At 38.0% G+C, this 20,783-nt stretch overlaps 2 protein-coding genes and 1 non-coding gene across 3 annotated transcripts; 2 read left to right on the forward strand and 1 right to left on the reverse strand.

The window, feature by feature from the left end:
- Positions 1-285: 285 nt before the first annotated feature.
- Positions 286-11,822, reverse strand: glt8d2 (glycosyltransferase 8 domain containing 2). Its single transcript, XM_042511663.2, has 10 exons — positions 11,674-11,822; positions 7,850-7,893; positions 6,759-6,851; positions 6,352-6,550; positions 6,063-6,180; positions 5,839-5,923; positions 5,624-5,736; positions 4,898-5,064; positions 3,598-3,710; positions 286-3,469 (listed from the first exon to the last, which is right to left on the reverse strand). Exons 2-10 carry the CDS (start codon positions 7,866-7,868, stop codon positions 3,291-3,293), a joined length of 1,086 nt encoding a protein of 361 aa, XP_042367597.1. The 5' UTR covers positions 7,869-7,893; positions 11,674-11,822; the 3' UTR covers positions 286-3,290.
- Positions 11,823-12,770: 948 nt separating this feature from the next.
- ankrd16 (ankyrin repeat domain 16) lies at positions 12,771-19,595 on the forward strand. Its single transcript, XM_042511128.2, has 7 exons — positions 12,771-13,264; positions 14,891-15,111; positions 15,357-15,399; positions 16,866-16,974; positions 17,063-17,224; positions 18,259-18,337; positions 19,351-19,595. Exons 1-7 carry the CDS (start codon positions 12,927-12,929, stop codon positions 19,512-19,514), a joined length of 1,116 nt encoding a protein of 371 aa, XP_042367062.2. The 5' UTR covers positions 12,771-12,926; the 3' UTR covers positions 19,515-19,595.
- trnay-gua (transfer RNA tyrosine (anticodon GUA)) lies at positions 13,368-13,455 on the forward strand. Its single transcript is given in 2 exon segments — positions 13,368-13,404; positions 13,420-13,455. It is a non-coding gene; the product is annotated as a tRNA-Tyr (tRNA).
- Positions 19,596-20,783: the final 1,188 nt, after the last annotated feature.

Below are 20,783 nucleotides of genomic sequence, written 5' to 3' on the forward strand. Positions count from 1 at the left end.
GACAGAAAACATTGATCTCCCACAGCTGATAAGCAATAATAATTTAAACTATATGACTAGGAGTACTACAGTATTTCACTCAAAATGTATAACTTTTTTGCTGAGTGCACATCGTAACATTGCATGCAGATAACTTTTCATCTTTGAAAAGAAATTGCATTCAGGTACGCAAATTATTTTTATCTTAGGCAAGAAAGCAAAACACTAAAATAAATTGATTTAAGACCATAATCTGTGACATCAGACTGAAAAAAAATGTTAAAATGACTGTACAGACTCCCAGTGTTTGTTTGAGTGTCAAATTTAGTGCTTTTTAATTAATAACCAAACTGGCTGTAGACTAATCAACTACAAAATATCTCCTTACACTCCCAATAATAACATAACAAGGCACAAGTCAGCAGGAGAATATTCTTCAAATATCTCCACTAATGCTGAATGGGACTGATTTTATAGACTCACACAGTGTGTTTGGCTCTCAACAGCAACACAATGAATCAAAGCTTGCTAACAGGGAAACAGAAAAGTCTTAGATCAATAAAAACAGGCCCAATAATAGTCTTTATGACTTTATTTTACTGTATAGCAGTTCTGAAAAATTTGCTCTTACAGCAAAACAAATCATTAAATAATGAAAACAAAAAAAAGAAAACATAAAACTCTGGGATTCATTAGGAAATACCTAGAGACATGAAAATTTAGTCAGTTATTTTACATTAGTATAAAATGCATAACGTGAAGTGCTCCCAAACTTTCGAAGTATTTGTATGAAACGTCCTCTCTGCCTCCCCATGTGTCCTCAAAACACCTGCATGTGCACATCTGCATGTGACTTAAACAGTCCCGCCACACAGCGACTAACGTAATAATCGCGAGACAATGAATCAATAATCTTATTAGTTGCCAAGACATTAAATAATTGGTTATAATTGCTTTTGTCGATTTGTTTTTGCAGCCCTGATCATAGTAAAAAAGTAAAAGTCATGTTGAATTGAACAGCTATGTTGCAAATCACTGAAGTAGGGAGGCCAAGAACAGCCCTGTTGCAGATTTTGGATTTTTTTTGTTTTTTATTTTTTATAATACCATTGTCTCAAGATCATGAGCTGACCCAAAGTCCCACTAATCAAAGTTTTGCATTATTTATTTATTTGCAGTTTTATGAGCTGGGTTTCGAGGGGAAAAGTGCTGTATTCATTTACTGTGAATGCAAACGGAATGTTTCCTTTTGCTGCAGTTTCACACTAAAGGCATTTAACTGGTAAAACACGAGTTGACTTTAATTATGAAGTAGTTACAGGAAATGCAATGTGTTTTGCGATGAGATTAGCACTACAGCTACTAGCAATTTTCAGCATTTTTTGAAACAGCGGATCAGTTTGAAATTTTGCTGTCAGTAATAAAACAGTCAGCTGATAGATGAAGAGCTGCAGACGACCAGTTGCACACCTTCAAATTAGTAAGAAAATGTTTGCAAAATTTTACTTTCAGAGTGTACTGCTGTCTGCAGAATCATGCCTTGTGCAGCATAAAATCAGATCATGGTTGCGCAAAGAATGATGTAAAAATACCACTTATTGCCTGAGTTCTACATTGAAACAACTCTGTGACCACTCGCATTAAACTGCATTTACTGTTAAAATCAGTGACTACAGTTATCGCCTAATTAACCAGGACTTAAATATTCAAGATTGCCATCTGAAAAAGCACAATCTTTTTTTTAAAAAAAGTTCTGAAAAAGATTTGCATCAAGAATGTTTTACATTTATAATACATAAACAATCAGCGCAATGTAAATACAGAAGAATAAATCATGCAAATGTGTGTTGAGTCATCAGGGATAACAATAAATAAGAAAAGCGGATCTAAAGGAGTTTTAATATTATTATTGAACAACACAGAAACATTTTATAATAAAGTGACTTCCATATATGAGTTATCACTCTTTTCCGCTGATCATTTTTACTGGTAAAATACAATTATCTGTACTCACGTGATGTCTGCGGAGGCTGTTGTTGCCTTCTGTTGACCTGCAGTTGTTTGTTAGAGAGAGAGAGTTGTCTCGGCTGCTGCGGTGCTATAGCCCTCAGTCACTTTCACTTTCATGCAGTGTAAAGCATGACACCTAACTCTGAAACACCTTTCTCTTCAATGTCGATCAAGGCTGTTAAATGAAGGCTGCTGTTTTTCATTGTGCAAAGTTTTCGCTTCACTGCTCTTCTTCCGCTGCTGTGCTTCTTCCCGTTCTTTAGTTTTTAATTTGGGATTTTTCCATTGGATTTTGGATCATTGCAGAAAATAAACTATGTGTTACACAAAAGTTTATGATATTTACATGTTTTGTTCAGGAAGATAATCACAAATGAACAAAAATTTTAGGATTTTTTTATTTATTAGATTTATTTATTTGATTTTTAATTGTAATTGCCAGAAGTATAAAGCTAATAATAGGCTATAAACAGATTACTTCACAATTATGAGGCTCTATAGCTGTGTTCAGCACAGCTCGGTGTCATGATGTTCTGTAGTCTCATTTAGCCACTTGTTAGCAACACCTTTTTTAAGATATATGAAAGCTTCAAAGTTCGCAAGTGGGATACTGACTTATTTCATATCGTAGAACAAAATATAAAAAGTCTCAGCTACAGGCCTAAATCCAGGCTGTCCACCAAGAACCCATTCAAAAAACCCACCGACTTTGAGACGAGGGAACTGGAGCTGAAATGCTGGTCAGTTTTGGGCGTTCTTTACTGGGGCAGTCTATTTGATCATAAACCAGCGATCTTGAGGATAATTCTTGGTCCAACAACTTCTAGGGATGAAATTATTACATTCTTCATTTTTACTTTACTATTAACTTTATTTTAGTTTTTACAGTTGATCATTACAGTACCTAACAGTAATATAACCATAGTCGTAGTCATTGTAGATATATTTTAGAAACATTTTCTCTTGCTGAACACTATACAAAAACACAAATTTTGTCCAAGGTATGAGTTTCTCACTTTCACATTGGTCCTACAAGTAATATTCTGATATCTTTACAGCAGTCTGTCACCTGCTATAGTGAACAGATTAGTCACATTTTGTGTATTTTGCATAAATACATGATTTGCCCACCCTGCCAACACCGTTTCTCGCACATGTTCGTCCAACAGCGATTAAGTTTCTGGGACATTCCTCAGTATAACATTAGCTGTTGGTTTCCTTTAAACAGTTGTTCAAACATGTCCTGAATTTCCCACGCTTCATGTCCGACTGCGGCTCAGACATGGTGTATTCCACAAACTTCATGTGTCGCTCTCAGGTCGTACAATGGCGAACCTTTTGGAGGGGTCTGGGATAAACCACCTCTCCCACAGATCGATGTGAACAGCAGGGTAATTCCATGGTTTAAATGGGCCATTCCAGTGCAGCAGGTGCGCCTCTTGTAGGTAGCTTTCTGAGTAGCGGGCGTCCGGACTCCAGCCTAGACAAACAGGACAGCTTTTTGAAATGGTCGTTATAGATTTCTTTATGTCTAATTGATGATCGATTGATGATTCTGCTTTGTGTGTGGCATATTCCTCTTTTTGGGAACAGGAGTGATGATCTTACCCAGGTGTCTGACGTGCCACAGTGGGTCCAGTGTTGTGTATTTGTCATAAAACACTATTAACATGGGTGGAGTCGCCACGCCTCCTGCCATGGCACTGCTGTATATGTTCTCCCTGGTGGAGAGGAAGAAGAGGGTTTCTGACCAGGCACATGCCTCTACTGCACAACTCTTAAAAAATAAACCAGCCAACAACAGGAAGGTTTCCATTACAGATTTGCAAAAAAACTAAGTGATAACATCGAAATGTAGATAAAACACAACTGCGAGATGACAGCATTTCTATTGAGTGATGTTTTGTGACTTCTCTGGTGATAACATTCCAAGAAGCATGACGATGGATGTTCAAAACATTAGCAGGTTTAATTTTATAGCCATCATTATTTTCAACTGAAGGCAACGTAGGCGTGTTATGTGAGCGATAATGGAAAGGCAAGCCCCTTATACATGGGAACAGTATAAGGGATTTTCGAGGAAGTCTAGTCTAGTCTAGCTATTCTGACTTCAATGGAAGAGCGAATTCAGAAGGTGTACAGTTAATCAATTACAAGGTACAAAAAGGTATCTAGAGACAGCCCACTGAAGCTAAACCTGGAGTCACCTGCTCTCTTTTGATTGTTTTTTCCTCACACTTAGTCCACTGACTTGATATATGAACAAAGTTGTGAATAAAAGTTGGATCAAAATATCCATAGCAGCATAATCCACTACTCTGCTTCCGCGAATATGTCAATTTCTTCTATCTTATGGTCAAAGTAAAATCTTATTTAACAGCAGACAAGCACATAGACGAGGGGCATAAACTACTCAGGAGTTTTGGATTAACAAAAATATATAATCATCTGCATAGATGTTGAGATTAGTAAAACAATGCCATCTTAAATGACCAAAGGGAAGCATGTATTTAGGTGGCAAGTGAGCAGGATGTATGAGCCATTAAAGGTTATGTCAAATTTCATTCTTCTTATGTATGTTTGGAATCTTGTAACCTTGAGTCATTGAACTAGAGATCCAGGCAAAGGAGGCCCCAGAACATTTTGATCGTCAAACACAAGCTGTTTTATTGAAAAAGGAATCTCCATTGAGTGACTGAGAATTGCATGTAGTTTGTTGTTTTGTATAAAAGAAATATGTCTGTTTTCTTTGCCAATCAAATTACTGTATTGTTTGTACTAGACAAAGTCCTTAGAGATGAATTCTCGTAGCCAATCTGTGTTTTAAGTTCACCAGATTCGTCTTTAAGCTGAACATGTGGCAAAATACTAAGTGGGGTTTCTAGAAGCTGCTGCTCACTGTGCATACCTGAAGTTCACCTCCATCCATCTCTCCAGCTGTTTGGTGATCTTCTGTTTCTTCCATTCACTGATATCTGCCACAAACACTCCAGGGTTGAAGGAGCATTCTCTGGGGTTGATGCCCAGGTCTTTAACTTCCTTTTTCCTGTAGTCCAGAAAGCCCATGTAGGTTGTCTAGGGGACAAGCTCAGAGGAGAGGACGCCATATTCCAATAAAAAAAATTCTTCTCAAAGGAATATGACATTAATAACATTTATTGACTATCTATTTACACATTTTAGTCTGTTTCACAGTTTTATTACTGCCTATATATTTTATTATTTTTAACATATTTATTTATTATAGTCATGTTTTTTTCATTTACATGGTTTGTTTGTATGACATGTGCTATACAAATAAAGTCTGATTGATTGACTGACTGTTTGACAGTTTGATTGACTGAGTAATTGATTGAGTGTCAATTCTTTTCATAATGTGAGCTGGCAAAAAATAGCATTATAAATTTTACATGAATTCACATTTAAGTTGAATGATGTAATAATTGAATACTTACACACATGCACTGACATAGACTGCATGCTTCTCTTTACTGATACAAGCTAAATGCAAAAAGTGTAGTGTTTACACTCATTGATGTGTTTCTTTGTTTTTCAGTCAAACAGCTTTTGTATTGCCTCTTCACACTGGCTGGTTAATACACAAAGTGATATTATAAAAGACATAAAAATCCACCTGCATGCCAATGCTGCGCACCATCTCATGTGTGGAGGGGAGGTCGCAGTCAGTGGAGAAAGCAGCAGCGTGACCCGGCTTCAGTTTGATATTAAACAGGTCCTTGATGTCGCCTGAAAAGCATCAAAAGCCCGTAAGTAGTACAATATTTACATATACTTTAAACCTGTCACACTGCCTTTGGTATGAAATATTTGATAAAATTAAATACACACCTTGTACAATGACATCATCGTCTAAGTATATCACCCTCTTATGGTTGATGTCAAGCAGCGGTAAGTAAAAGCGCACAAAGTTGAGCTGCAAAACCAAGGCAAAAGATTATTACACCTCTTTGAAAGTCTACATTGAGATTATGGGGCAGCACACTGTCATCTGTGCATGTGTAAGGCATGGATACATTTATGAATACATGAAAAAAGGCTAACCTAGAACTTACTGGATGTAAAAGATCAGGTCGAGAGGAATCTGGCTTCACCTTTCCTTTTAGAACCATGGGGTTAAACTCCAATATCTTATATTTGATCCCCTTCAATTTAGTCCTCATTATGTACTGCCTGGGAACATGCAAAGAAAGTAAAATTGGGTAAATAAACATGAACATCATCAGCGTACACAATAATACTGGGATGTCAGATGGCCACCTCCCCTCCAAATTTGGAAAAAATACGTTTAAGAGCATGAATCAATCTGTAAGGTTAAAATCAATATTTAAACAAATGACAAACCTCGTCATCTTCACTGCATCACGAAGAGTGACGATATAGAAGAACACGCTGGCGTCTGTGTTACTGTAGATGCTGTTAATGGTTGCCATGGATGCACCGATACGCTCCTCCGATGCACATATGATGATGGGGATGACATTATCCACCTCTGACCCTCTCACTGCGGGAACTCGTGCACCTCCGAGACTCTTCCAGTGATCTACGAGAGATTTCAAAAGTAAAACTCAGCAATCTCTTAAAACAGATGGTCACTGTAGTTTTTAAACATATCTCCAAAAAGAGTAAATACTACATTTGTTGGGAACCTTTTTAGCTGTGGATGAATACACATTTGGTGTATGGAGGATCAGGCTCCTTTAATGTTTTGACATAATCAAATTAGCTCTTTAGAGATTTGCTGGATGTACCTGAGAGTTTGGGCCGAGTGGAGGCTCTGAGCAGTGTACTGTGCAGGAGGAGACACACCATCAGCACCAGCAGCACCAGGAGGATCCGGTTAACTGAAATCCAGGGAGAGGCAGGAAAAAGTCAGTGTTTTACCTAGTCCAATCAGACTGTAAGAGACAGTATTAGTGTGGTTTTCAAATGTTCCAAAGAATATACCTCGCAAAACTCAGCAGTGTGGTGCAAAATAATTATTTTATAATTTCATCTCTTCTTTTTTCTCAAATTTTTCATCTAAAAAATTTCAAATAAAACTAAAAAATCTCTAATGGTGGATCACAAAGCCCAAGCTGATGTTTTTTTTTTTTTGTCGTCTGACCAAGAACTGTTTTGCATTTTTTGGATAAATGCCATAAAGGACATCTTGTACTTTTGACTAGTTTCTTGCTAATTTTGGGTTAATCTTTTCTTTTGTTGCTCATTGCCTATTGCCCTCTTCCCTTGTTTTTGAGAGAAATCGAGCAAATTTGTTCGGGTTTTGAAGGATTAAAATATTAAAGCAAAATCTGCAAGGTTTTAACATGTTACAGTTTTTATATTACAACACTTAAATTACCCATTTACACACATTAAAAGCATTGTATCTTTTTTTTGTAAAGTCATGTCTGATTTTGGAAGCAAACTCGGAAGCGTTTTGCATTCGGTCCAAACTGCTGTTCACACTAAATGGAATCGTTAAAGTTAACTTCTCACAGCTTGTCATCTGGGTATCTCATCACACCCTCCCCCAGCACAGACAAATACACACACACACACACACACACACACACACACACAATTTAGTGCACGTGCATGGAAGTTGGATGCATTCCTGGAGAGCCATTTGAGGGTTATTTTACTTGCAATGGCTGCAGCAGCTAAACCTCACTCTCTACACAAAGAAGAGCTAATACTATAGTTAATACGAATGTTAAACCACAAATGGACAGTTACGTTTGTTAGTGTCACTGCACATCAACATGAAGATGTTTCTGCTTTGTCTCATGTAAATTTATGTAACCCGATACCATAAATCAGCCATATTACAGCTGTGTTACACTTTTTTTTCACTTACTTTTTCTCAGGAGAGCCATGTTTCATGTTGGCTTCTAATGACATCTGTAAACACACACACACACACACACACACACACACACACACACACACAGAGAGAGAGAGAGAGAGAGAAACAGAGAGCTGTTTAGTCACAGGAGAAGTTGACAAATGAAATATTCTTTGGCTATGATAATAATCTATTGAAGGATTTGGCTGTTGCCTCAGTGGAGTATTAACAAAAACCTGGCAACACAGCTGAAAGTGTTTTGAGTCTTTGTTATCTTTTAAGATGACAGGTCTCGTTTGTTTTTGCACTAATGTAGAGAAAAGGAGTTGTAAAAAAAGAAAAAAGAAGTTTGACTAAAACATGACTAAAAAATCTGGTTTCCCCTGCAGAGATTTAACTGTGTTAATGCACTTTTACTTCACCCTTTCACCTGTGAAAAGGACATCATAACTGCTGAATTAATCACATACGCTTCACAAGTAATCAACTAGCTATAAGTTTACTTTTACATACGTGTATTTTCTAAACACACTTTTCTCTCATACACATATATTGTCACATGTATACATAGCAGTATAAAGGAAGTTCCTCCTAAAGGCCTAGACATACAAAACCAGCTTTAAGGAACTAGTGGCAACAAAGGTAGACTGTTGCCTTGCCTCACGTTTTGGGCCATCGGTGGGCCATCAGTGAGTGTCTGTCGCCTTAGTTTTTTTTGATGTGTCGCACTATTGATGCTATTCGGCCCTTGTTAGTCACTTTTATCGGCAGTTCTATCATTTCTAATGTCATTTGTTCTTTCAACATCTGGTTATGTTGACAGCACAAGCTGCCAGCAACAACGTCACAAAACGCAAAGGTCCCTATAGGAGGGGCAGTGGATGGGTCCAAATCCTGGACTTTCATGCAGGAGTCTGGTGTTTGCTTCTCATTTGAATTTGATGTTTACTTTTCTACACCTTACCATGTGCCTCCTTCCCCTAAACCTAACCATCCGTGCCAGCATGTGTGTTTGTTGGTGTTGGTTGTCGTGTGCTTTTGTTGCCTAAACACAACCGCATGCAGCGTACTCCCACCATGTGCTTGTGTTGACATCATGGTCATGCCATCCCAGAACGTCAAGAGTGATGCAGAAGTATACTTACAGTGTAACATGTAGACGGGGAGGTCTACTGCAAAGCGGCAACATGTAATCACTTTGGATGAAAACGTTTGCTTCTTCCCATGCACTGAGCTGAGCAGCCAATCAGAGTGATTTCTCTTAACAGCAGGTTTTGCCACGAATAAAACATGCTCTATCACCCAAAAAGCTGCCAACAAGGGCCAACTAGTGCCAACAATGCAGGACCCATCCAAATAAGAGCAACAGATGCTCACTGACTGAGTCATTGACCAACAGCCGAAAGTCAGCCTGGGATACCACGACCATGAGCCAAAATGTTTCTCTAAAACCAGTACTGCATTTTCTCAGTTTTAGGTCCGACTCCATCATGTTAGGTGGCGATATGCCCCTTTTCAGCTAGTTGCTGTTTGACCTTCTTCCAGTTTATATATTACGTCCCATACCAAACAAGTCAGCAGGCGGCAAACGGGTGGCATGTCAAACAAAGAAAACATGGACAGGTTTTTGTTGCTGTGCAATTTGTACATACCCTACTCTTGTTTTGTTTTCTTCCTCTCTTCTTCTTTAGTTTTTTTTTTTTTTTGGCTTTCTTTGACAAATTTCTGCTGATCAACTTCTGAGTCAAAGCCTGGTGTGAGGACTATGGAGTGTATGCAGAACGTGCCCAGGTTAAGGCATATACATGAAAGAGTAAATTGACCCCCAACAACATCATCTGGGTGTGTTTGTCCAACTTTCAGAAATTTGACAGTACGATTTCAGTAAAAATAACATGTTAACATGTATTTCAAAAGTCCAGTCTTAGTTGGACCAACACAATATGGTTTAACTTTTTCTAGCTTCATGTAAATGTACTTTCTATGGTAGAAAAGCATTTCTCTACAATGATTGCTCGCTTAATACAGCAGAAGTACTTTTAGTAAACAGGGTCTTTTGCTCATGGAGAACATTGTGATCACATTCTGAAGACTTTAAATGTCAAGATTTGTCAAACACTGAAGAAATAGAGAGGCTGTCAAGTCATTAGAGCCCTCGCAAGGATGGATCTGATTAAGACATGCTGAGGAAGGGCTGGTTAGATTGCCCAAAAGTCACAGAAATACCTTTTGTGACACATATTTTTCATATATTTATATTTGTGTGTGACCGTGCCGAGGCCCGAAGCCAAGTGACACTGGACAACACATGTGGCTGTATTTTGTCGAAAACCCTCCACCACTTCCTTTCCGGTGCCAGGGCTTAATCAAGGAATCTGTTTGCCTTCCAGCCTTTAAAACTTTATATAACAACAACACATGCTTACACAATGAATGAGGAAAGACATCTTTTTAACTGTGGCACAGCTTAAAAAATCCATCTGATTCCCTGCATATCTATCACCTCCTTTCAGAATCACTAAGGTTTCATTGATCTTATTTGTGTGATCATTGCAAAGCGGTGAAACATCAGCAAGAAGCAGCACGTTTTAAATTTCTCATCTGTCTCACACCCGCAGTAGACCGTCTGCTTTTTATATTTCTTAGTGCTTCCTCAGAAACCTGCAAACTCTAACTGATCTAGTAAAGGTAGTTTGTGTCATGCATTTGTTTCTGGTTTGTTTGTCACTGTTTAGAGCAGCCCAAAACATCTGGAGTGGATTAGCTTCAGATACTAAGCTGCCTAACACGCTGTCTCTGGCCTGCATTCGAACAATTGGTCATTCACTAAAGGCTCTCCAAATTACAATGCATCAAGCCCACGTGTGATGTTTAACCAATTTCAGTGCATTTATAACGGCATTGTTGATGTTTTTTGTTGCATAAATGCACCACCCCATTTGAACTCTCACAAGATTTTACACCACTCCTGTTCTTTATTTGTGAGAATGTGTCAAATAAATAATGCTAAATATCAGTAAACAAGGTTCTCTCTCATTTTAAATGATTTTCCTTCATTTATTATTCCTCAAGACGTCGTTGAGGGAATTGCCTGCATGATAAATTGTGGATTACGCAGCAACCAGCAGTGAATCTAAAAGTCTGCATGTAACTGTGTGTGTGAATGGGGGTTGGGGGTACAAACCATACCACTTAAGTCATCACACTGTAAAAAATTCCTAACCTGGATAAAGCAGTTAACTTTTTCAGGAGTACAATTAACTGACAAGAGTAATAATCTGTAACATTTCATTGATTTACAAAGGAGTTAAATAATAAAGGGAAGTTTTTAAACGCATAAATGTCAAAAAAAAAAAAGTTTAATGGAGACAAATCACTTCCCTTAAGACCTACAGAACAAAAATGACAACAATAAACAAATAAACAAATAAAACAAAAAAACTGACCATTAATACCATTAAAGTATTGAATTGCATTGACACAGTGGTCAAACTGTGTCTTGCATCATGCATTTACAGACTGTGTTTTGTTTTATTAATGTTAAAGGTTACAACCAGACATTTTTTTATAGTTAGATATTTTTTTCAGTGTAGAGGGACAAAAAGTTCCCTTGTCTGACAAATGCAACAGGGTTGCACGAATAGCAAAAATGACACTAATATGTACATTCATACAACACTTTTCTCAACATGTGATTGACATATAGTTTAAAACTGCATTCACTATAACATGTATTCCAGCAGACAGAGATAGGTGAAGGAGGTGTGTCCCTTTTGCTTTGAAATGTAAGTGATCAGACATTTAACACATTTTAAAGAACATTATAATGTACTCACCAGAAAGACATGGTGTTGATCACGGTCAGTCTCATTCCTGATGTTCATGGTCCATGTTGTAAAAGCTCTGAGGACTGAGACTCACCCTCACCAACAATCCCTCTTTTCTCCCCTCTCCCACCTCTTTTTTCCTCTTTCTTTCCTCCAGATGTGACTCATCTTGTTCACGAGCGCTCTGATTCCTCGTTGTCATCTAAACACAGACTGGATCAGCTTACCCCATTTCGAGGAATTACAGTAGTGATAGTGAAACATTAATTTACACTGTTATACTGTGGTTAGTGTTTCTAAAATAGCTGTTCTAGGCTTGTTACTTTAGCCACAATGTGAGAAAACCCCTCTGCAGTCAATAAAAATTACAAAGACAACGCTCTTTTTTCACTAATGCGTTGTGAAATAAAATAGTTTTTTATCATGCGAACACTGGACAAATGCTTATAAGTTCATGTCATGGAAAAAAATGATTTTAAACTGTTTGGGAGTCTTTTAACGAGCTGATTTGCACATTGTCATAAAAACTACATTTCCCATAATTACCAGGGTGTTGCTCTGCTGGAATGGACGACTAAAAAGCATCCCCCTCTTTAAAAGTTTCCTCGTCTTGTATGAAGTTGATCTCAAAATAGTTTTCTAGTCCTTATTAATAATTGCATGTTTAAAACAATTATCAAAACCGTGCGTTACAACGATTTTCCACCCATTGGCCCTCATTTACACCGGTTTCCCCTTGAATAAACTATGTAATGCTGTAAATAGCTTAGATAAGTTTTGTAACTCACAGATACATATGTCATGTACCTATAATATAAAAACGTCATAGACATCCTGAATTAAATATTTTTACAAGGTGAACCATTTTTCAATTCTTTTGTTTTGTTTTTTTACACTATAGAAACAGTAACACCGAAAACAGAAAAAGCAGGCATAGAACACGGGGTGCTCAGCGTTTAAGGTAATATAACAGAAATAAAAATACATAGTCGAATAAACATATTTAAACAATCATTTCAAAAATCGTAACTTCTTTTTGTACATGTTTCGTACTGATTTTGTATGGAAAGACAGTTACAGTGTAAGGTCATGGTTGGCCAGTTAATTTTTTGCTTCTCTGTGAAAACAACCTGGTAAACACTTTTTCTCCAGCATGTCTGAAGCGTCTAAGGAGAAACACAGCTTAACATGAAGTATTTTCTTTCGTTTTGAGCTTTAAAGTGACTTTGTGTTCCTACAGCAGCTTTCACATTTAGCCCAGCATGGACGAACACACTTTAAAGCAGCTGGTGAAGCTCACTCAGGAGGGACAGTTAAGCTCTATGGAGACTCTGATACCGTTAGAAGACTCGGCGGCGGTTCAGACTGTCCGCAGCAAACACTTTGGACGGTCGGGGGACACCATGCTGCACTACGCTGCTAGAAAGGGACACCAGGATATCGTGGAGTATCTAATAAAACGGTTGGGCATGGACGTGGACGTGTACAACAACGACTACAAGAGGCCGCTGCACGAAGCTGCGTCCATGAGCCACCGGGCTTGTGTTAGCTACCTGCTCCAGGCGGGAGCTCAGGTGGACAGTCTGAAGAAAGCTGACTGGTGAGGATGACACGTTTAAACCGGTCGTAGTTACAAATATAGATAAAATGTGGCGCCATCTTCCGCCTTTAAAAAGAAACAATCGCGTGTCTGTTCCCAGCTCCCTTCGATAGCTCAGTTGGTAGAGCGGAGGACTGTAGAGGCTGAATGCTGAAATCCTTAGGTCGCTGGTTCGAATCCGGCTCGAAGGAGCACTCTTTTGATATATTGCTATAAATCGTTCATTTTTAAGAGACATTTTCAAAACTGTTGTTCAAGAAGTCAAACGCACAAATGAAGCAATCGTAAAGAGACAAAGATAAAGCAGCAACTGCGGACAATATGCACCTCTCGTGTTAACCCTTTATCAGCTGGCTCGACATCAGCTTTGTTGACCTGCCTTCAGACGCCCTTTAAGAGCATTTTAGCCTCTGAAACCTGGGAAAACTTAACTTTCTGTCAAAAATATAGGAAACAAATAACGAGCAATTTATCAAGAAATGTCCCCGAAGTGCATATAAAATTAGTGAATGGTGGCAAGAAAAAGATGTGTACATCTGTGTGGGATACTACACTACACTATTTTTATAGATTTCTTTATTATGTATTTAAAATTATGTTACAGGAGAAAAGGGTATTTTTTTTGTAACACTTTCTTGAGGTCGTTTTCTTGTTTTTGTAGTTTTTTTGTAAGTTTTTACTAATTTCTTGCTAAATTTGGGGCAATTTCTTTGTTAGCTCCTAATCGCTCTCTTTCCGTATTTTTTAATAAAAGTGAACAGATTTGTCCTGCTTTCAAAGAGTTATTGAATGCAACTTATACCTACAGAACTAAGTGTCTGTGTCTCTCAAAAAAAAGAAAAAAAGCCTAAAATGTCTGTTTAAATGTTTTTCCATGGGAGCTTCAAACACGTTCCTGTCTATTTATATCAGTTTTCCTTGCATTGTATACTAAAAAAGCTTTAAAATCAGATTTCCAAGTAATGACTATTTCCTTGTCTAAACAAGGTGATCAAGGAACATAGTACAACTCCTCAACAAAATTAACATAGTAAATAATGTTTTTAATTTTTTGATATTAAATGTAAAATTACTAAGGGTTGGAATCACCATAACCTCCACAATACTATACTATCATGATACTGAAGTCACAATACAGTATGATTGCAATTTTAAATTTGATGTGATATGATCAGTATTGTGACAAAATATACTGCAACATAGTGCATCTTATTACCTAAATCATGTCCCACAACAAAATTTTATTAAACAACTGACTGTTTTATCTAAGCTGATAAAACTCTCGGGCCATTAATGTCATTTCAGTCATTATTATAGCAGCAAAATTGAAATTTTTTTTCCAAAAATAATTTTCTTGTACTTTTTTCTTCAAAAAATGTTTCAAGTTGCTAATTGTCTTTTTTTTCCAATATCTTTTTGAAAAGTATCAAGCCAAATCGCTCAGGTTTTAATGGGTTCATCTACGATTAAAAAAGAGGTCTGACAATTCACTTTAAAAACAAATTAATAAATGAATTTGTGTTTTCTCTCTTAGTACACATTGTTTGGCCTGATATAAAGTTTAATAATAGATTTGATCTGGTCAGCAGGTGTCAGTTTTTCCTCCTCTCTGTCTCTCTCTCTCAGGACTCCTCTGATGATGGCCTGCACCAGGAGACACCTCGATGTGATCCAGGAGCTGCTGAGCCACGGCGCCGACCCTGCACTGAAAAACAAGGACGGCTGGAACTCCTTCCACATCGCCTGCAGAGAGGGGGATCCTCTGATCGTACAACACCTGCTGCATCTCGCTCCGGATGTCTGGAGGACGGAGAGTAAGACACGCAGGACACCACTCCACACTGCAGGTATGGCGTCCTCACATCCAGCTTCCAGAGTATGGAAACACCTGACTTACACTCGAAAGTGTCCCGACTTTTGGCTGGTTTATCTTTCCAGAATCTATAAAAAAGCATGTAATGTTCTGTTGTGGACACATTTTCAAGTGTGTGTGCGGTGATAATAGAGCGATAAAATTTTTATCTTTCTAGGTGAGGGACCTTTTATGGTCATTGTAACATTCTAAATCATTCTTCTTCTGTTCATCATGCAGCGATGCACGGCTGTGAGGAGGTTGTTCAGATCTTGTTGGAGAGGTGGGTTGAAAATTTCTATACTTTTCTCAAAAACCAGTCATATTTGTGAACTATATTAGTTAGCTCTGGAAACACACAATGTCATTTGTTACTTATTGTCTAACTTGTATTGCCCTAAAATAATGATGGTTATAATCTTGTCTGTAGACCTCAGCCGAAACCAATTCAGTTTTCTTTGTCCCTGAAAATGTCCACCCTCTTAATTTCCTGTGTGACCTGTTTTGGCATAAATATAACTCGGTATTTAGGAGCTTGATGATGATTTGTAGGTGACAAGAAGGGTTTCCATTAACCCTAAAATTGTGCAAAAATGTTTTTACTCTCGCACAAGGTGGTATTTCAGGCGATTTAAACACAGACTGGCTTGGAGAATTAGTACAAATATTACAGTAATTTGATTGTCAAAGAAAACTATGGATTAATTTCTTGCCATAAAAACAACAAACTACATGCAATTTTCAGTCCCTCTATGGAGATTTCTATTTCATAAAAAAAGCTTTTGTTTTACAGTTAACATTTTTTAGTGCCTCCTTCCTAAAATATATTTTTACAGTTTCACATAATGCATCAATTTATTCACTGGGTTTTATTTCTCCATTTGAAAACTTTAACACATGTACATGTGAAAATCTCTATTAAAAATGCATGTCTTAGATAGAAATGAACTTTTTTCATGCCTAAAGAGGAATAAAAACACTTAGTAAAAAAAAATCTTTACTCAGGTAGTCATAATCAATTCAGTATTATTATTATTATATTATTTAAATAATTCAGTGTCTCTTATTAGGTGGATTTCCATTAACCCTTCACTTGCGCAAATTGATTTGCGTATATTAAATACGCCTACTGAAAACGCGTCAATTTAAATAAAAACTCCCATTTATCGCAAAAAAGTTTTACCCTTGCATTAGGTGGTATTTCAGGTGATTTGAACATGTCTTATTTTGCAAAATGGAAATGGAAACACTGTTAATGGCTTTTCTAGGTCACATGATGCTATGGATATGTTGTCAGTAGGAACTGGCTCCCTCATGATGCAGCAGGAGCTACAAGAGCTGTTACTGCATCACATAACTCTTCAAAAGTTGAGTGGATCATCTGGAAGTTTTGAATCCATAATTCCTCTGTGAAATCGTGGACTGTCGCTTCCCAGAAATCCCTCATATGTGGGAGCCACCACGTATAAGGTTCTTGTCTGTCAATTATTGCTCCATAACATGCCAACGTGGCCTTTAATTGGAAATAATGACGGCTAGTGTGGTGGCTGCAATAGAAATAAAGCTGCTAATGTTTTAAACATCCATCGACATGCTTCTTGGAATGTTATCGCAAGATGGAAACGCAGTCATCTCTGAATTATCAACCTTTCGAAAATATCGCTTTAGGTTTGGGCGAATCTGTAATGGAAACCTGCCTCGTAATAACCTTGTCTGACTGTCCGTCACTTTCATTGTTTTTTTTTCCAGATGTGGCTACACCCCAGACAGCACTGACAGCTGTGGAGTGACTCCTTTCATGGATGCTGTTAGGAACGGACACATTTCTGTGGCCAGGCTGCTTTTAGAGAAGCATCAGGTAGAACAAGATATTTCAGTTCAGTAATGCCTCAGCTCATGTAGAAACTGAAATATGTATGTCACGACATGACTTTTGTGCCCTGAAGGCATCTCCAACAGCAGCTGACACAATCGGGGCTCAGCCGGTGCACCAGGTGGCTGTCACCGGCCAGGAGGAGGCGCTGCGATTCCTGGTGCGGGACCTAACCATAGATGTGAATCAGAGAGCGACTGTGGTCCAGCTCACTGCACTGCATTATGCTGCAAAGGTTAGATCAGTGACTCGTAAATGTAAAAGTGACAGATAAATGGTTGAAACCAGTGACTTTATATGAAGATAGATAATACATCTCACACATCACACTTAGTCCCAAACATAACACTCTGTTGTTCTGAGTGTGGTGTTCTGAATTTTTTGTTCCAAATTCACAAAAACGCTAGAGTGCACGCTGCAAAACATTCAAACGCATGGACCCAGGACCTCTGGGGGCGTCCTGTTGTTTCTGGCACAGGGGTGTTAGCAGTGGATCCTTTGAATCCTGTGGGTTATGAGGTGGGGTACCGGGATGTACCACTAATTCCAGGGTTTGCAACACATTAATTTATTTGTGGCGTGTCATCACAACTAAATCATGCACTACCACAGAGACATTTTTGGAGCTGATCTGATCAGCTTTGAACAGATTGACAGATGAATTATCCATCCCGCGAATGACAAACTGCTGCTGAGGGAAAAAAAACAAAACACGGAGAGCTACGCCTGCTGAGCTGTGTTTACTGACCAACAAAAACGACCAAATTCAGAGAGACACCATCACCGCCCCTCCCATCGACACGGCAACAGTTCTTGTATGAAATGTTAAACTTTTGTTGCGGTTTGGCCTTTCGGTCACATGACACCAGCATTTTGGGGGCCTGAAAACACAAACAAACGTGTAAGCTGGCAATGTGTGGGTCCTGTGAGAACAGTGATGTCATACTACAGCGTTTTCAGTTTTTTATGCGGATCGGTGTACACGAGGATTGTTCTCCTAATGACGTCAAATTATCCTATCAAACAACATGTATTATGTGTATATACACCCAAATCACAAATTTGTCTCTGAACTCGCTACAATCAGTACTACATTTAACACTCTCTGTCCTTATACTCTCAGAAACTTAAATCTACAAAAAGAGACAAAGAGTGAGTCCTTTTCCAAGAAGGTGTCTGCTGTTTTGACAGACACGGCAATAGTGAGATTACAATATGTAAATATTCACAAATACACTGTCCTTACTCATTTCCATCTGTGTTTTTCAGGAGGGCCACACGTCTGCTATAAAAACACTGCTAGAGCTGGGGGCAGATCTGTACGCTCGGGACAAAAAGGGAAGAACTGGTAAGCAGTGAATCACCCTCCATGGTGTGTTTTACACTTCATCTGCAGCTGTGATTTTTATCAAAAATTCTAAAGCGCCTTAACATGTAGTTCCACATCTTAATTATATCTCTATGACATTCATATTCATGGCTAAATAACCAATAATAAAAGTTAAAGTTTAGAAAAGGCTGGTTTATATATGATTTAATAACAGTTTGACAGTTCAGACTCAGTTATCATGCTTCATCGGGCTGTTTGGGCATGGTTTGATCAGACTTAATAGTGCTCACAACATCAGCAAACAGCCCCACAACTGTCATCACTCATTGACTCATATCTTGCTAAATCCTGATTGGTGTTCAGATGCACATGACATCACTTTTCTGCAGTTGAGCCCCGCCCACTGAAAACCAGTGAGAGAAACACTGAGAGCAGAATCTTCTCATGTGAAACAACTGAAAGTGTTGTAATTTTGGCAGAAAGTGATGTGTGCATGTGGCACCACATTGCTCATAGAAGGAAGCTTCTTGAGAAATAGATACTCAGAGCCTTAAATAAAAATGTATGTCATTTTGAGGATAAGTTGGTGATAACTTGAGAAGATTTGATGATAATGTGTACTTTTCATGATTAATATTACCGTTCGTTTCAGAACACTGAGACTTGAAACTCAGCTGATGGATAATCCATCATATTTGTTGGTAATTACTGTTTTATTAATGGTTATTGTAGTTATAGTATAAAGTAATCCATCTTTAAAGCAACCGTTTACCCCAAAATCAAAACTAAAGTAATGTATTTTTGATGTGGGGGTGAACAGTCCCTTTAAAGTTGATTGATTTAAAATAAAGCTGCATTACCAGAAAAAATAATGCAACTCCTTCCAAATAGATATAATGACGTGGGACTGTAAGTGTAGCTTACAGCAGTGACAGCAAATGAGGACTCCAGAAAACTTGAGGTATGCATGGTCTAAAACATGCGAAAATACCAGTTTAGAGCCTTACCAACGTCTTATGTTCTCCTTCCAGCTCTTCACATGGCCTGTATCGGGCAGCATGCAGATGCCACCAGGACACTCCTGCACCTCGGACTCAGAGACTCAGAGGACACATCTGGTACAACAGCACGGCAGCATGCCAAGAAACCGGACGTAGTGCGAGTGTTTGAATGTGGCGTACCGGACCCATCATGAACAATGTTATAATGACACACAACACAGATTAGCAATTCACCTGTAATGTTAATTTAAATAAATTAAAGAACCTGAAACTCACTTAATTTGGTTTTGTAAAAATTGAAAAAAAAATTCTTGACTGTGTAGTGCATACTTAAGTGATGGAAAATCATGACCTCTATATTTACTTCAGATATGACTTTGGTGCTGGTGGCCTGACTTCGACTGCAATTTCTTGAAAGGTAAGCAAGCAAGCAAAACTTTATTTATATAGCACATTTCATTCCAGGTGGAAGGACAATGTGCTTCACAAAGTGTGAGGCACAAGTTTCACGCAAAAATAAAGCCGTCAACTGACCATAAAAGCAATGAAAATCCATTCAAAATAAAAAAAAAAAAAACAACTTCTTAAATAATAATTATTATGAGGAATAAGCCTCTAAAAGATACAAATATGTGAGTCGGAGCTGATTACAATGTGTCAAAATTAAATAAAAATAATTCTGTTAATACTTATTAAGTTACATGGATAAAAGAGCTAAAATTAGATAATAGACCATTAAATACGGCAACTAGTTAGTAAAACAAAAAGACCGAATTTTAACTAAACCAATAAATCAGTAAAAGTAGTAACAGACCTGAAGTTAACCCTTTGAAACCGGATCATATTAACCCTAACCTCCACTGGCTCCCGGTCCCACAACACATAGGCTTCAGTGTTCTCCTCCTCACTCATAAACCCCTTTATAACCAGGCCCCCTCCAACCTCACTAACCTGCTTATCCGCCACACTCCTTCCCGCACCCTCCACTCCTCTGATGCCAACCTCCTGTCTCAACCAGCCAGGACCACGCACTGAACCTGGGGCGACAGAGCCGTCTTCATTGCTGCACCCAACCTTTGAAAATCCCTCCCCAAACACATCCGTGACTGCAGTGACCTTTCTCAGTTTAAATCACTCATCAAAACCCACCTGTTCAAAACTGCCTTTAGTATGTAATTCCTGTGCTGTATTATGTATTTTTATTATGTTTTTATGGATTTTATTTGTATTTTTTAATCCTTTTTACTATATAAAGTGTCTTTGAGTTCCCCAAAAAGCGCTCTATAAATAAAATGTGTTATTATAAATTAGCTTGATTTTTTTTTTCAAAACATGGAAAGACGGGAATTCGCTTTATATGAAATGACCCATAAAAGCAAGAAATTAGTAGAAAGTATGAGAAAATTACTAGGAGTTTTTAAAAAGTAATAAACAAACAAATAGAAATTTTCTAGAAAACATGC

Source organism: Plectropomus leopardus, chromosome 22 (assembly GCF_026936395.1).
Source record: "Plectropomus leopardus strain MGB_pleo_1.0 chromosome 22, ASM2693639v1, whole genome shotgun sequence".
NCBI lineage: Eukaryota > Metazoa > Chordata > Actinopteri > Perciformes > Serranidae > Plectropomus > Plectropomus leopardus.

Bases quoted from the DNA above. Each gene is read 5' to 3' on its own strand.
- ankrd16 (XM_042511128.2), top strand. From the start codon at position 12,927: ATGGACGAACACACTTTAAAGCAGCTGGTGAAGCTCACTCAGGAGGGA. The intron at 15,400-16,865 runs GTGGGTTGAAAA...TTTTTTTTCCAG, and splicing joins GTTCAGATCTTGTTGGAGAG to ATGTGGCTACACCCCAGACA. The intron at 17,225-18,258 runs GTTAGATCAGTG...TGTGTTTTTCAG, and splicing joins CACTGCATTATGCTGCAAAG to GAGGGCCACACGTCTGCTAT.
- glt8d2 (XM_042511663.2), bottom strand. The intron at 6,181-6,351 runs GTTTGTCATTTG...GCATGTTCCCAG, and splicing joins GATGCAGTGAAGATGACGAG to GCAGTACATAATGAGGACTA. The intron at 5,065-5,623 runs GTGGATTTTTAT...CTTGTCCCCTAG, and splicing joins TGCGCAGCATTGGCATGCAG to ACAACCTACATGGGCTTTCT.